Consider the following 13959-nt stretch of genomic DNA (forward strand, 5'->3'; position numbering starts at 1 on the left):
ATAACATGAACAATTACTATTACAATTTGAAATAAATATTCAGAACTTCTTAAACAATTTCAGAGAGTTCTCATCAAAAAATCCTCCACATGCAGCATTGACAGCTTTGCAGATCCTTGGCATTCTAACTGTCAGTTTGTCCAGATACTCAGGTGACATTTCACCCCACACTTCCTGTAGCACTTGTCATAGTTGTGGCTGTCTTGTCTGGCACTTCTCACACACGTTACAGTCTAACTGATCCCTAAAAAGCTCAATGTTGTTAAGATCCATAACACTCTTTTCCAATTATCTGTTGTCCAATGTCTGTTTCTTTGCACCTTTTCTTTTTTTTCTGTTTCAAAAGTGGCTTTTTCTTTGCAATTCTTCCCATAAGGCCTGCACCCCTGTGTCTTCTCTTTACTGTTGTACATGAAACTGGTGTTGAGCGTTTAGAAATCAATGAAGCTGTCAGCTGAGGACATGTGAGGTGTCTATTTCTCAAACTAGAGACTCTGATGTACTTATCCTCTTGTTTAGTTGTAGTTTTTTGGCAATTTCAAGCATTGTATAGCCTTCATTCCTCAAAACAACGATTGACTGACAAGTTTCTTTTTTGCCATTTTTGACCTTATATTGACCTTAAGACTAAGGTTACTGTGGCAACTCAAAAACAAACACAAAGACAATGTTACGCTTCATTTAATGAACCAAATAACTTTCAACTGTGTTTGATATAATGGCAAGTGATTTTCTAGTACCAAATTAGAAATTTAGCATGATTACTCAAGGATAAGATGTTGGAGTGATAGCTGCTGGAAATGTGGACTGTCTAGATTTGAACAAAAATTATATATATATACACACACACACTACCGGTCAAAAGTTTTGAAATACACTCATTCTTTATTAGAATTTTTTTTTTCACATTTTAGAATCATAGAAATCTAAACTATAGAATAACATAAATGGAATTATGGGAATTAAGTTGTGACTAAACAAAATCTAAAATAAATCAAAACTTTGTTATATTTTAGTATCTTCAGAGTAGTCACACTTTGCCTTGAATTTGCAGACATGCACTCTCTCATTTTCTCAAGCAACATCTTGAGGTATCACCCTGGGATGATTTTTAAACAGTACTGAAGGAGTTCCCATCTATGTTGGGCACTTATTGGGCTATTCTTTATTATTTGGTCCAAGTCATCAATTTCAAAATCTTAAATTTTTTTAATAAAATTGGGAAAAGAGATTAATGGAAAGGAGGCGAGAACCGGCTTGACAATATGAATGATATATTCATAATAAACTGAACCAAAAAGACACAAAGGTGTCGGCCAGCTGTCCGTAAATCAATCTCTCTCTCTCTCTCTCTCTCACTGCAGCTTCCAGTCGGCATTTATCCCTCTCTGAGGCTTGATTCCGCCCTGCCACAATAATTAAATAAATTAATACATTGGCACAATTATATTTTTGTCCACAAAACTAATTTCAAACATTTAAACATACGCCTGCAGATCAAAAGATTTTTAAGATCATGAGAAACATTTCAGTCAAGTGTTTCATAACTTTTGACTGGTACTGTATACAGTAATATATATATATATATATATATATATATATATATATATATATATATATATATATATATATATATATATGTACACTCACCTAAAGGATTATTAGGAACACCTGTTCAATTTCTCATTAATGCAATTATCTAATCAACCAATCACATGGCAGTTGCTTCAATGCATTTAGGGGTGTGGTCCTGGTCAAGACAATCTCCTGAACTCCAAACTGAATGTCAGAATGGGAAAGAAAGGTGATTTAAGCAATTTTGAGCGTGGCATGGTTGTTGGTGCCAGACGGGCCGGTCTGAGTATTTCACAATCTGCTCAGTTACTGGGATTTTCACGCACAACCATTTCTAGGGTTTACAAAGAATGGTGTGAAAACGGAAAAACATCCAGTATGCGGCAGTCCTGTGGGTGAAAATGCCTTGTTGATGCTAGAGGTCAGAGGAGAATGGGCCAACTGATTCAAGCTGATAGAAGAGCAACTTTGCCTGAAATAACCACTCGTTACAACCGAGGTATGCAGCAAAGCATTTGTGAAGCCACAACACGCACATCCTTGAGGCGGATGGGCTACAACAGCAGAAGACCCCACCGGGTACCACTCATCTCCACTACAAATAGGAAAAAGAGGCTACAATTTGCAAGAGCTCACCAAAATTGGATAGTTGAAGACTGGAAAAATGTTGCCTGGTCTGATGAGTCTCGATTTCTGTTGAGACATTCAGATGGTAGACTCAGAATTTGGCGTAAACAGAATGAGAACATGGATCCATCATGCCTTGTTACCACTGTGCAGGCTGGTGGTGGTGGTGTAATGGTGTGGGGGATGTTTTCTTGGCACACTTTAGGCCCCTTAGTGCCAATTGGGCATCGTTTAAATGCCACGGCCTACCTGAACATTGTTTCTGACCATGTCCATCCCTTTATGGCCACCATGTACCCATCCTCTGATAGCTACTTCCAGCAGGATAATGCACCATGTCACAAAGCTCGAATCATTTCAAATTGGTTTCTTGAACATGACAATGAGTTCACTGTACTAAAATGGCCTCCACAGTCACCAGATCTCAACCCAATAGAGCATCTTTGGGATGTGGTGGAACGGGAGCTTCATGCCCTGGATGTGCATCCCACAAATCTCCATCAACTGCAAGATGCTATCCTATCAATATGGGCTTTCAGCACCTTGTTGAATCAATGCCACGTAGAATTAAGGCAGTTCTGAAGGCGAAAGGGGGTCAAACACAGTATTAGTATGTGTTCCTAATAATCCTTTAGGTGAGTGTATATAATTGTATTTATTTATTTATTTTATATGATGATAGACTAAACTACACTCAAATCAAATAGAATAATGATACAAAATATTGTTGTTTGTAAATGTTTCTCATGCACCAAACATACTGATCTTAATTCTAAATCTAAATGCTAAAACATTTTTGCTGGATTTCAGAGGGTTTTTACACAGTAAATATGTCCACTTCTGAACTCTTACTTTGGAAAACAAAATGCTCTCGGCTTTCAGGGACTCTTAATTTGTCAGCGCGAGTGTGTGGAAGGGGGAGGAGTGTCACAGATTGAGCACAGCTCCGCCGCAGCCTCAACAAACATTAGTGGAATAAACGCAAACCTTCACTGAGCGTCTCTCCTTCAGTATTTAGTTTTTAGCCATTCAGTTGGCTTTATTTTATCCAGATTGTCATCTACGGGTGTCCGACAAGCTTTCTAATCTGGAGGAGGACGGGGAGGTAAGATTTTATAAATATGATCACAGAAATGAACCTCACTGGAGCTGTAGTAAATCACCAGGTTTAGGCAGACTGACAGTCATATGCTTCAGGAGCAGATGTGTGACGATTGATTTTGCATACAGAATCGCAATGCCGGTTGGACATATATCGGCTATCCTCCACCACGATGATGTTGTCTAATATGTTTTAATGGACGAGGCTTGTTTTAGTCTTCATTCAACAAGACTAAACCGCTGTAATCTGTGTGGTCGGTCTGCTTTCATGTATCTGTTTTGATCAACCTGTCAATCTACACGTTGAAGTCCACAAGGTCACGCACGCAACGCGAGGGCCGAGCGCGCTAAAATCACTGTTTGTGTTTTGCGCACATTCATTGATCAGGTGCAATAAGAGCAATTATTCAGGATTTTGAAATTATTTTGTACACAAATAATTAATTTAATATTATATTGTTTTTGTTGTTATTTAGGTATTGTGACTTTATAATAATACAAAAAGTTTATATTTACATTATATATTAATGTCATATATTATGCAATATTATTATTTTTTACTCTTTTATAATAAATTCTTTCATATTGCTTTACAAAGCACTTTATAATAAGTTATACTTATTTATGATTAATTAATCAATATTATTATTGTTATTATTATTAATAATAGTAATAATACAAATATTAAATTACAAATAAATATTTTACTTTAATGATATGCAATATTATAATACCTATTATATTATTATTGTACTGATTTTATAATAATACAACCGTTTATATTAATTTACATAGCACCTAATAATACTAATAATGTACACTTAATTATGATAAATCCATTTATTATTATAAAATTATGAATATTATTATATATTATACATTTATTTTTATAACTGTTACTATTATTTATATTACTTTTTTATTTAATAATTATTAATACTTAAAATGTGCATACATTTATAAAGCTATTTAAATAGTAATAATTTATACTTAAATATGATTAATCAATTGTGTACAATGACTGCTATCATTATTATTTAAGTATTTCATGTAGTCTTAAAATCTTCTGGTTTGTTCCTCTGCTGCATACTGTCACTGATGAAGGTGCATTCATTTGTATTCAGAGATCCCTGCTTTGCAAATAATTTTCCTTTCACAGACTAGCATGGCCATGACGGGAGGCATGGCTGCGCCACTCCCGATGAGTAACCACACCCGTGAGCGTGTGACGGTGGCCAAACTCACGCTGGAGCACTTCTACAGCACCTTGCTCACCCAGCACGAGGAGAGGGAGATGAGGTAACCATGGCAACAACGACCCACTACACCTGCTTCCTCTAACTTTTTCACAATACTTATCGGTTCAATCAAGTGTTTGTTGATCACATTCAATTAAAAGTAAGCTTCTTTGTTGTGGCTGGTTGTGAAGCAGCTGTTCTCTCTGATGTGTTCAGGCAGAAGAAGCTGGAGAAGGTGATGGATCAGGAGGGTTTACCTGATGAAGAGGTGAGATGTCCATCAATACATGTGTCCTCAAAGAAGCTTATTAAAATTATTCTGCACTTGGTCTTTTTAACGAAGAGAGTAGTTGATTCAGTGCTTATATTCTGAATCACTTCCTGAGTTAATGAAGAAAAAAAACATGTTTTATTTTTCTGTGAATATAGAAGAGTGGTTTGAATATGCCGTTCAGGTTTAATGTATGACTGAATTAGGGTTGTTGTGTTTGATTTAAGATATTTAGCTTCTTGTTTGTTTGTGTTGACGCTGCAGAAGAGCATGAGGCGCTCTCTGCACGCCCGTAAGGAGACAGAGTTTTTGCGGCTCAAGAGGACGCGCCTGGGTCTTGATGACTTTGAGTCCCTCAAAGTGATCGGGAGAGGAGCATTTGGAGAGGTGAGGACATTTGTGTCTGTCTATAGCACTGTTACAAAATCTAGAGCGTTGCCTCACTGTCTGTTTTCTGGCGCCTTAGGAGGCACTTACCTCCTAAGGCAGCATAGTAGCTAAAATTGAATTTCATGAATGATTGATTAGGATTGAGGCATCTTTGTGTGATACACAAATAGTGCTCCTCATGTGCCCACGGGAGAATCGATAAACGATTTCAATAGAGTTTTAAGTTAGCATGTTGCTAAGCTAACTACACAAAACCATGGACTATTTAGCAGAAACAGACCACTCCTATTAAAATGAATGAGAGAAATTGGAACGCCCACTGGTTGTAGAAAAGGAAGTCCCACCTTACAGGTAAAAGAGCCAATCACCTTTTTGTTACAGAGAACGCCTGTCAATCAACTCGAGAATGCGCATGCACGTTAGCTGAACCAGCCTAATTTTTTTAGATTAACCAGAGCTAAATAAGCACAATGCCAGCATTGATACCATTGTTGTCAGGTTAATCTGCTGATTTAAAATAGGTTCTTTGAATGTAATCTTGAACCAACCATTTGAAAGATTTCAGTGTTTTCCCATTCAAGTAGATAGGAACTTTACTTTAATGCCACTTGCTTACATAGAAAATAGCTGCTCGGGAGCGTTTTAAAGAATTGCCTTGAAAGGGACTTTGACCATACTCAAGTATTTTTCAATATTTCATTATTTAATATATTGCATTTATAATATCCTTTGATGTAAAAAATCCTCTTACTCAGGTGCGACTGGTTCAGAAAAAGGACACTGGTCACATTTATGCTATGAAGATCCTCAGGAAAGCAGATATGCTAGAAAAAGAGCAGGTACACATTCTGGTCACTTCTACTCCATACAGAAATCCCAAATATAACACCTGTCCACCGCACTGATCCATTGAGAACATCTCTCCTAACCTCTATCCTTTGGGCAGGTGGCTCATATCCGGGCGGAGAGGGATATCCTGGTAGAAGCCGATGGTGCCTGGGTAGTAAAGATGTTCTACAGTTTTCAGGATAAACGCAATCTTTATCTCATCATGGAGTTCCTGCCTGGAGGTGAGAAGAGATGTGGGTTCTTTAATGTGAAAACTTCCCAAACCATGTATTACTTTTCAGATAGGCCTATACTTCACTGGAGGACAATATTATTTTTTTTATTTTTTAATGTATTTATTTTTACCAATAATGCATAAAGACTAATGAGTCCTTTAGATGTCAGATCCTGTAACTTTTATGTGTATGTTTGTGTGTATGTGTGTGTTTAGGAGATATGATGACTCTGCTGATGAAGAAAGACACCCTTTCTGAAGAGGCTACTCAGTTTTATATTGCAGAGACCGTCCTGGCCATAGACTCCATTCACCAGCTGGGCTTCATTCACAGAGACATAAAACCTGATAACCTACTGCTTGATTCACGGGTGGGAATACACTTCATTATGCCTCACTTAATTTCTTGCTCTATTTCTCACTTACAAAAACATGAATGTGTCTGCAATGGTCAGGTTCAACTGAGATGAATGGTTTTGTGAATGGATATTTTAATCTGTGAAACTCAACACCTTGTAAAAGGCCATGTCTTTATGGTTTGTAGGGCCATGTGAAACTGTCAGACTTCGGTCTCTGTACAGGCTTGAAGAAGGCCCATCGGACTGAGTTTTACCGGAACCTAACGCACAACCCTCCCAGTGACTTTTGTGAGTAACCGACATGTATTAGTATAAATATTATAGACAGATTGTGTACTGATGTGTGACCCATTACTTCATCTAAAACTATATGAAATATTTTTTTGTTGCATGCAGTGTTATTGGCACCATATTAATTGATAATTTACATGTCATGTAGTATTTGTACATTTTAAAACTCATTTGTTATACTGCAGGACGTTTTAATTGAACTACAAAAAGCTAGAGAAGAAAAAGACATGGTGGCCACACAGTCACAGCACCAAAAGCACACAAAATATTTGCTTACCCTCTTTGAAAATGTAACACTTTTTAGTGTTTTTAAAGATTTCCAGGTTTCAGTGGCATACCAAAGTTGAAAGCTAATAACTGGGCAAAAATAAATTTTTTGGTATCATTTTAAATAACTTTCCCAATTTTTTAATTATATAGATTATGATAAATTCTGAGACTATCAGCCTAAGAAACTGCTGAAAAATCACAAAAAAACTTTTTTTATCACAAAAATGAAAATGTATTCCATTGATATACCATTGTATATCTCAGAGTGCAAACAAGGTAGCTCAGAAAAACTGCTTTTGTTTTGTCATGTAATCTGAGTAAAATGTTGTGTTGATATGACAAAGCAATCAAACGTTTTAGCATTACAAAAATATCCTAGTGTCCAAAAGCCTCTCCAAACAACTTAATAAATGTACTTAAGAACTAATTACACATTCAAATACAACAAAGTCTAATGTTATGCTCTCTCTCTACAAAGCATACAGGCATGAGTAACAAGATCTTATTTAGTTCCATTCTGTGTCATTTAAGCCATCATTGAGTCTGTGCATACAGGCATGAGTAACAAGGTACTTGGCACCATCTCCTAGTGGCCATATGTAATTAGAGTGAACAATCCTCTCAGCCCATATTTGGATGACTTCCACCTCTAGTTGCAGTGATCTGAATCCTAATACGATTGGTTTAGCATTCCATGACGCTGGACAATGTACTGCATAATTTCCTAGGACGTCTGATCCAGGAAAGCTAGCGTTTCTTTTTACCAGATTGCACATTATGTGCTATGTGAACTTTGTGCTATGTGTGGATTACCTAATGATCTATGCATCCGAGTACTTTGTGTGTGGGCTTGTTTTAACGGAAATCCGCAAGTAATGGTATTTTATGTTCTGTTTATTTTTCATGAAGTTATAAGCGACAGTGCAGCTTGTAAGCAACTCCTGTATAAATGTAACATGTATGTCAAAGACATGTACTTGGCTATTTCTCGCTATATTTTTGTTTGTGAGTATATTAAATAGGCTATTTGAGAGCTTTCAGTTTCAATTTGATCAGTTTCATGTTTTTACTGATTACAATAAAATGTACAGTGCAACATTTTTAATAAATTATCAAAACGGAACACTTCTGATTTGTCTGCAAATTTCAAAGCACTTGTTCAGTTTTTGGTCATAATACCTACATGCATTATAAAGTAATGGTTTTTAGCTTTAAATGATACATATTTTGTGTTGGTCAAGACTGTAGTTCTTCATGTGTTCAGAATATTTTTTTTCTCGCCCAGGCCGATCCGAGCTTAAAGGGTTAACCTAATAATTACGGTCATGTTATCTGTCTGCTCCTTCAGCCTTTCAGAACATGAACTCAAAACGGAAGGCAGAAACATGGAAGAAGAACCGGAGGCAGCTGGTAGGAGAGAGCATGTTTGTGTCTGTGTGTTGCACATAGAAAGCCCTGTCTTAAACAGAAAACGGTGACACTATTTCTCATTCACACAGGCATATTCGACCGTTGGCACACCAGATTACATTGCCCCCGAGGTCTTCATGCAGACAGGTTACAACAAACTGTGTGACTGGTGGTCTCTTGGAGTGATAATGTACGAGATGCTGATAGGTTAGAAACTTCAGATTCTGAAGAACACTAAATGAACTGCTTCATATCAGGCCTGTCTAGTCAGTATGGGTAAACTATGGTATATCGAACATGCAAGACCTCTGTAGATACTTCAAATTCTTTCCAGTTTAGTATCTTTCTGCAAAACCCTTTTACTGTAAGAGATTTCCTGCTCTAAAACAGGTGTTTGTTTTGATGTTTTGTTCCAGGCTACCCACCCTTCTGTTCTGAGACGCCACAGGAAACTTACAGGAAAGTCATGAATTGGCGAGAAACGCTGACCTTCCCCCCTGAGGTCCCCATTTCAGAGAGATCCAAGGACCTGATCCTTAGGTCAGACACATTTCTCAATCTGTACCATAGAGAAAACATGAGTCAATTTACAATGCAAAGACAAAACACTGACCATTTAAGGTTAAACTTTTTTGTTTTGTTTTTTGGTTGTTTTCTTAAAGGTATAGTTCACCCAAAAATGTAATTCTCTCATCATTTACTCACCCTCATGCCACTCCAGATGTCTTTCTTCTGCTGAACACAAACAAAGATATTTAGAAGAATATCTCCACTCTGTAGGTCCATACAATGCATGTGAATGGTGGCCAGAACTTTGATGGTCCAAAAAGGCAGCATAAAAGTAATCCACATGAATCCAGTGGTTAAATCTATATGTATGGGGAGAAACAGATTAATATTTAAGTCCTTTTTTACTAATATATATATATATATATATATATATATATATACACACATACATACACACATACACACAGGTGCTGGTCATATAATTAGAATGTCATCAAAAAGTTGATTTATTTCAGTAATTCCATTAAAAAAGTGAAACTTGGATAATGTATACATTCATTCTACACAGACTGATATATTTCAAGTGTTCATTCCTTTTCATTTTAATGATTATAACTGACAACTAATGAAAAACCCCAAAATCAGTATCTCAGAAAATTAGAATATTGTGAAAGGGTTCAATATTGAAGACACCGGGTGCCACACTCTAATCAGCTAATTAACTCAAAACACCTGCAAAGGCCTTTAAATGGTCTCTCAGTCTAGTTCTGTAGGCTACACAATCATGGGGAAGACTGCTGACTTGACACCTTGCACAAGGAGGGCAAGACACAAAAGGTCATTGCTAAAGAGGCTGGCTGTTCACAGAGCTCTGTGTCCAAGCACATTAATAGAGAGGCGAAGGGAAGGAAAAGATGTGGTAGAATAAAGTGTACAAGCAATAGGGATAACCGCACCCTGGAGAGGATTGTGAAACAAAACCAGTGCTTCAAGAACCACCACGCACAGACGTATGCAAGACATGGGTTTCAGCTGTCGCATTCCTTGTGTCAAGCCACTCTTGAACAAGACACAGCGTCAGAAGCGTCTTACCTGGGCTAAAGAAAAAAATAACTGGTCTGTTGCACAGTGGTCCAAAGTTATGTTCTCTGATGAAAGTCAATTTTGCATTTCCTTTGGAAACCAAGGTCCCAGAGTCTGAAGGAAGAGAGGAGAGGCACAGAATCCACGTTGCTTGAAGTCCAGTGTAAAGTTTCCACAGTCAGTGATGGTTTGGGGTGCCATGTCATCTGCTGGTGTTGGTCCACTGTGTTTTCTGAGGTCCAAGGTCAACGCAGCCGTCTACCAGGAAGTTTTAGAGCACTTCATGCTTCCTGCTGCTGACCAACTTTATGGAGATGCAGATTTCATTTTCCAACAGGACTTGGCACCTGCACACAGTGCCAAAGCTACCAGTACCTGGTTTAAGGACCATGGTATCCCTGTTCTTAATTGGCCAGCAAACTCGCCTGACCTTAACCCTATAGAAAATCTATGGGGTATTGTGAAGAGGAAGATGCGATACGCCAGACCCAACAATGCAGAAGAGCTGAAGGCCACTATCAGAGCAACCTGGGCTCTCATAACACCCGAGCAGTGCCACAGACTGATCGACTCCATGCCACGCCGCATTGCTGCAGTAATTCAGGCAAAAGGAGCCCCAACTAAGTATTGAGTGCTGTACATGTTCATTCTTTTCAGTTGGCCAATATTTCTAAAAATCCTCTTTTTGTATTGGTCTTAAGTAATATTCACATTTTCGGAGATACTGAATTTGGGATTTACATTAGTTATCAGTTTTAATCATCACAATTAAATAAACATTTGAAATATATCAGTCTGTGTGTAATGAATGTATACATTATCCAAGTTTCATTTTTTGATGATATTCTAATTATATGACCAGCACCTGTATATCCACTTTCACATTCTTCTTCTTTTGTTTTTGGTGATTCGCGTTCTTCATGCATATCGCCACCTACTTGGCAGGGAGGAGAATTTGTCAAAACCTAGCTCTTCATTATTTGACATAATTTAATAATCACATGTTCCACTTTTATTCTGCGTTTATTCTGGTAACATTTAACTGAAAGGTGATGAATGGGGATTTTTTCTAGGTACTGTGCAGATGCAGAAAACAGGATTGGATCAGGAAGTGTGGATGAAATCAGATCTCACCCTTTCTTTGAGTCAGTGGACTTGGAGCACATCAGGTAGATCTGCACAGATTCTGAACAGAACTGCAAAATCAAACTTTTTCTTTGAATGATTAAATAGAAGTGATGTCTGAAGTAACTGAAATTTCTCTGTGCTTTCTCCTTGTGCACAGAGAAAGACCTGCTGCTATTTCCATTGACATCAAGAGCATTGATGATACGTCGAACTTTGACGACTTTCCAGAGTCAGACATTCTACAGCCAGGTGAAGATCGTTTTGATTACAAACTAAAATCCAATACAGAACATACAAATAAATACATATTTACATTTATATTTTTTTTCTTTGATTTTGTAAATGTAAGACGTTGTCTTAATTCTGCTCACTCTTACTGTAAAATGTACAATTTACATCATTACATGGAGTGCAATTATATGGTAATAGAAGAAAATTTGACTTTTTTTGTTTGTTCAATACTAGGTATTCCAGAAGGTGAAGTTTGTATTTTTGTTAAATCATTTATATTAGGGCTGTCAATTTAACAAGTTAATTTGTTCGATTAATTTTATAAAATATAATGGGTTAAAACAATTTACACACTTAATCATGCCCGCAATGGACTGTAAAAAGGAATACTACCATTGGAGCAGTTCAAGCTTGAAGTACCACCTTCATGTTTTTAGCATGGGGCAGTAAGCGCAAATCCAGCTATACAGGCAATAAACCCCACTGAGAGCAGATAGCACAAGATGAGGATGCGCTCTTGCATTCAAACAACTCAGAAAAACACATCTGGAGACTTGTGTATTCAAAGTTACATACTGCACTTAATTTGACATCACAAAGTCTGGCTAAAATATATTAGCAAAATGGAACTTACCACTCAAATATACCCAAATGAGTCATAATCGAATCAAATCTTTAGCGATATCCAGCCCTTGTGGAGATTACAAACATTATGCCACCCTGGATATATTTTTGTGGGGACTTCATTGCTCTGTTTGTTGTTGACTGATCTATTCATCTCTCATTGCAGTGACAAATGTAACAGAACCAGACTTTAAATCAAAAGACTGGGTTTTCCTCAACTACACCTACAAACGGTTTGAGGGACTCACTCAGCGTGGAACCATCCCTACCTACATGAAGGCGGGCAAAGCATGAAAGCATGAGTGATATCAGCGTACTTGGAACTTAAAAGACAATTAAATTGCAGATGTTGGCCTCTTGCTTCTTTCAGAGATTCTCTCTGTTCCCATGAGCCCATCTGTATAGAAGCTTATGCACTGCCGCTTTGTGCCACATAGTAGACCTGTTCTCAGAGGAGTCCCTGGCGATGCTAAAAATGAAAAGTAATTAAAAAAAGATTGATAATTGTATCGCCACCCAAACACATTGAAAGACTCCTGCTGCTCTGCTAAAATGAGACATAAAAGTTGTCCAAATGCTTTTCAACACTGGGTCACAAATCAAAAAGGGAAGTAGATACAACACTGAAGCCTTACGTTTACATTACAGTGGGTGTAACTTTATCCTCAAACCTCTTAGGTGACAAAGCTGCAATAAAGTCAATTTCCAGAGGAAGTTGAGAATCTGTATAACTCCAAATGGTGGATGTACATGTTTAACATGTTAGCACATAATTTACTACCTAATGCTGAATAGTTTTGATTTTGTTCATTTTTTTGTTGTATGATTACAACCTATCTAAATGATACTTGAATGGTTCCTCTTTAAATAAGTGCCAGCGAGTAGCCAATCCTCCAATTCTCTGTTCCGGTGCATTTCACACACAAAGTGAACTGGTTGTTTCATTTTTTTTTTTCCTCTCTTTGTTTGATAGTGGGTGTGGTTTACCTATGCAATCATTTTAAATTCTTTTGTAATGCATGCTAAATGTACTGTAGGTTCAATCGGTGGGAATTTTTGAGGAAAGACATGGGTTGAAAAGAGATTTAAATAATCTTTTAATTTGCAAAAACATTTAAGCATATCATCAATAACACTAACGCTTTGTTAGACAAGAGTTTGACAAAGCTTCAGTGCATAATGCCAGTAAAGATGTAAACTTCCAGTATAGGTCATTTTTTAAATCAAACGGTATAATGGTGATAAGAGAAAGGTGATGGTTAAGTATTAGCATTACTGTTTATAAAAAGATAAGAAATCATAGCCAGTGGCATCATTTGATACTCATTGATTTAATGGTCACTCACAATTAAACCTCTCTTATAAGCATTCTTAACTTACTGACATCTGCTGTTGTGCATGACTACAATTTACTGGCCTGATAGGCTGAAGAGTGAACAAATGCCATCCTTCACAAATGCTGTAGCTAAGAGGAATTTGTAATGTGTAAAAGATTGGTGCTGGTTTTTTTTTTTTTACTTTTGCCATTTTGTTATCTGTTGACTTGATGGAAATGTAAAAATTAAAGGGCAAGAAATAAATGTTTAAAATATTACAATATGTTTTTCATCTGTGATTTGTCAGTTGAACCTTCAAAACAAGATTATTTAATAATTTCACTTTTATTTCAATGTTATTTTTAACATCCTTTCGGTTGAGTTCAGTTTCTATGAGTTTTACTTTATGACTGTTGTTTTTAGTTTTTCATTGATTTATAGTTTCGGTTTAGTTTTACCAGAATAATTAGTT

At 36.9% G+C, this 13959-nt stretch overlaps 1 protein-coding gene across 1 annotated transcript; it reads left to right on the forward strand.

The window, feature by feature from the left end:
- Positions 1 to 3149: 3149 nt before the first annotated feature.
- On the forward strand, positions 3150 to 13738 carry LOC127637538 (serine/threonine-protein kinase 38-like). Its single transcript, XM_052118637.1, has 14 exons — positions 3150 to 3307; positions 4463 to 4602; positions 4758 to 4809; positions 5077 to 5199; positions 5958 to 6041; positions 6149 to 6272; positions 6482 to 6636; positions 6810 to 6912; positions 8534 to 8595; positions 8685 to 8802; positions 9012 to 9135; positions 11262 to 11357; positions 11474 to 11565; positions 12338 to 13738. The coding sequence occupies exons 2-14, from the start codon at positions 4469 to 4471 to the stop codon at positions 12463 to 12465; spliced, it is 1395 nt and encodes a 464-aa protein (XP_051974597.1). The 5' UTR covers positions 3150 to 3307; positions 4463 to 4468; the 3' UTR covers positions 12466 to 13738.
- The last annotated feature ends 221 nt before the right edge of the window (positions 13739 to 13959 follow it).

This window comes from Xyrauchen texanus, chromosome 45, assembly GCF_025860055.1.
Source record: "Xyrauchen texanus isolate HMW12.3.18 chromosome 45, RBS_HiC_50CHRs, whole genome shotgun sequence".
Lineage (NCBI taxonomy): Eukaryota > Metazoa > Chordata > Actinopteri > Cypriniformes > Catostomidae > Xyrauchen > Xyrauchen texanus.

Bases quoted from the DNA above. Each gene is read 5' to 3' on its own strand.
- LOC127637538 (XM_052118637.1), top strand. From the start codon at position 4,469: ATGGCCATGACGGGAGGCATGGCTGCGCCACTCCCGATGAGTAACCAC. The intron at 6,273-6,481 runs GTGAGAAGAGAT...GTGTGTGTTTAG, and splicing joins CATGGAGTTCCTGCCTGGAG to GAGATATGATGACTCTGCTG. The intron at 9,136-11,261 runs GTCAGACACATT...GATTTTTTCTAG, and splicing joins TCCAAGGACCTGATCCTTAG to GTACTGTGCAGATGCAGAAA.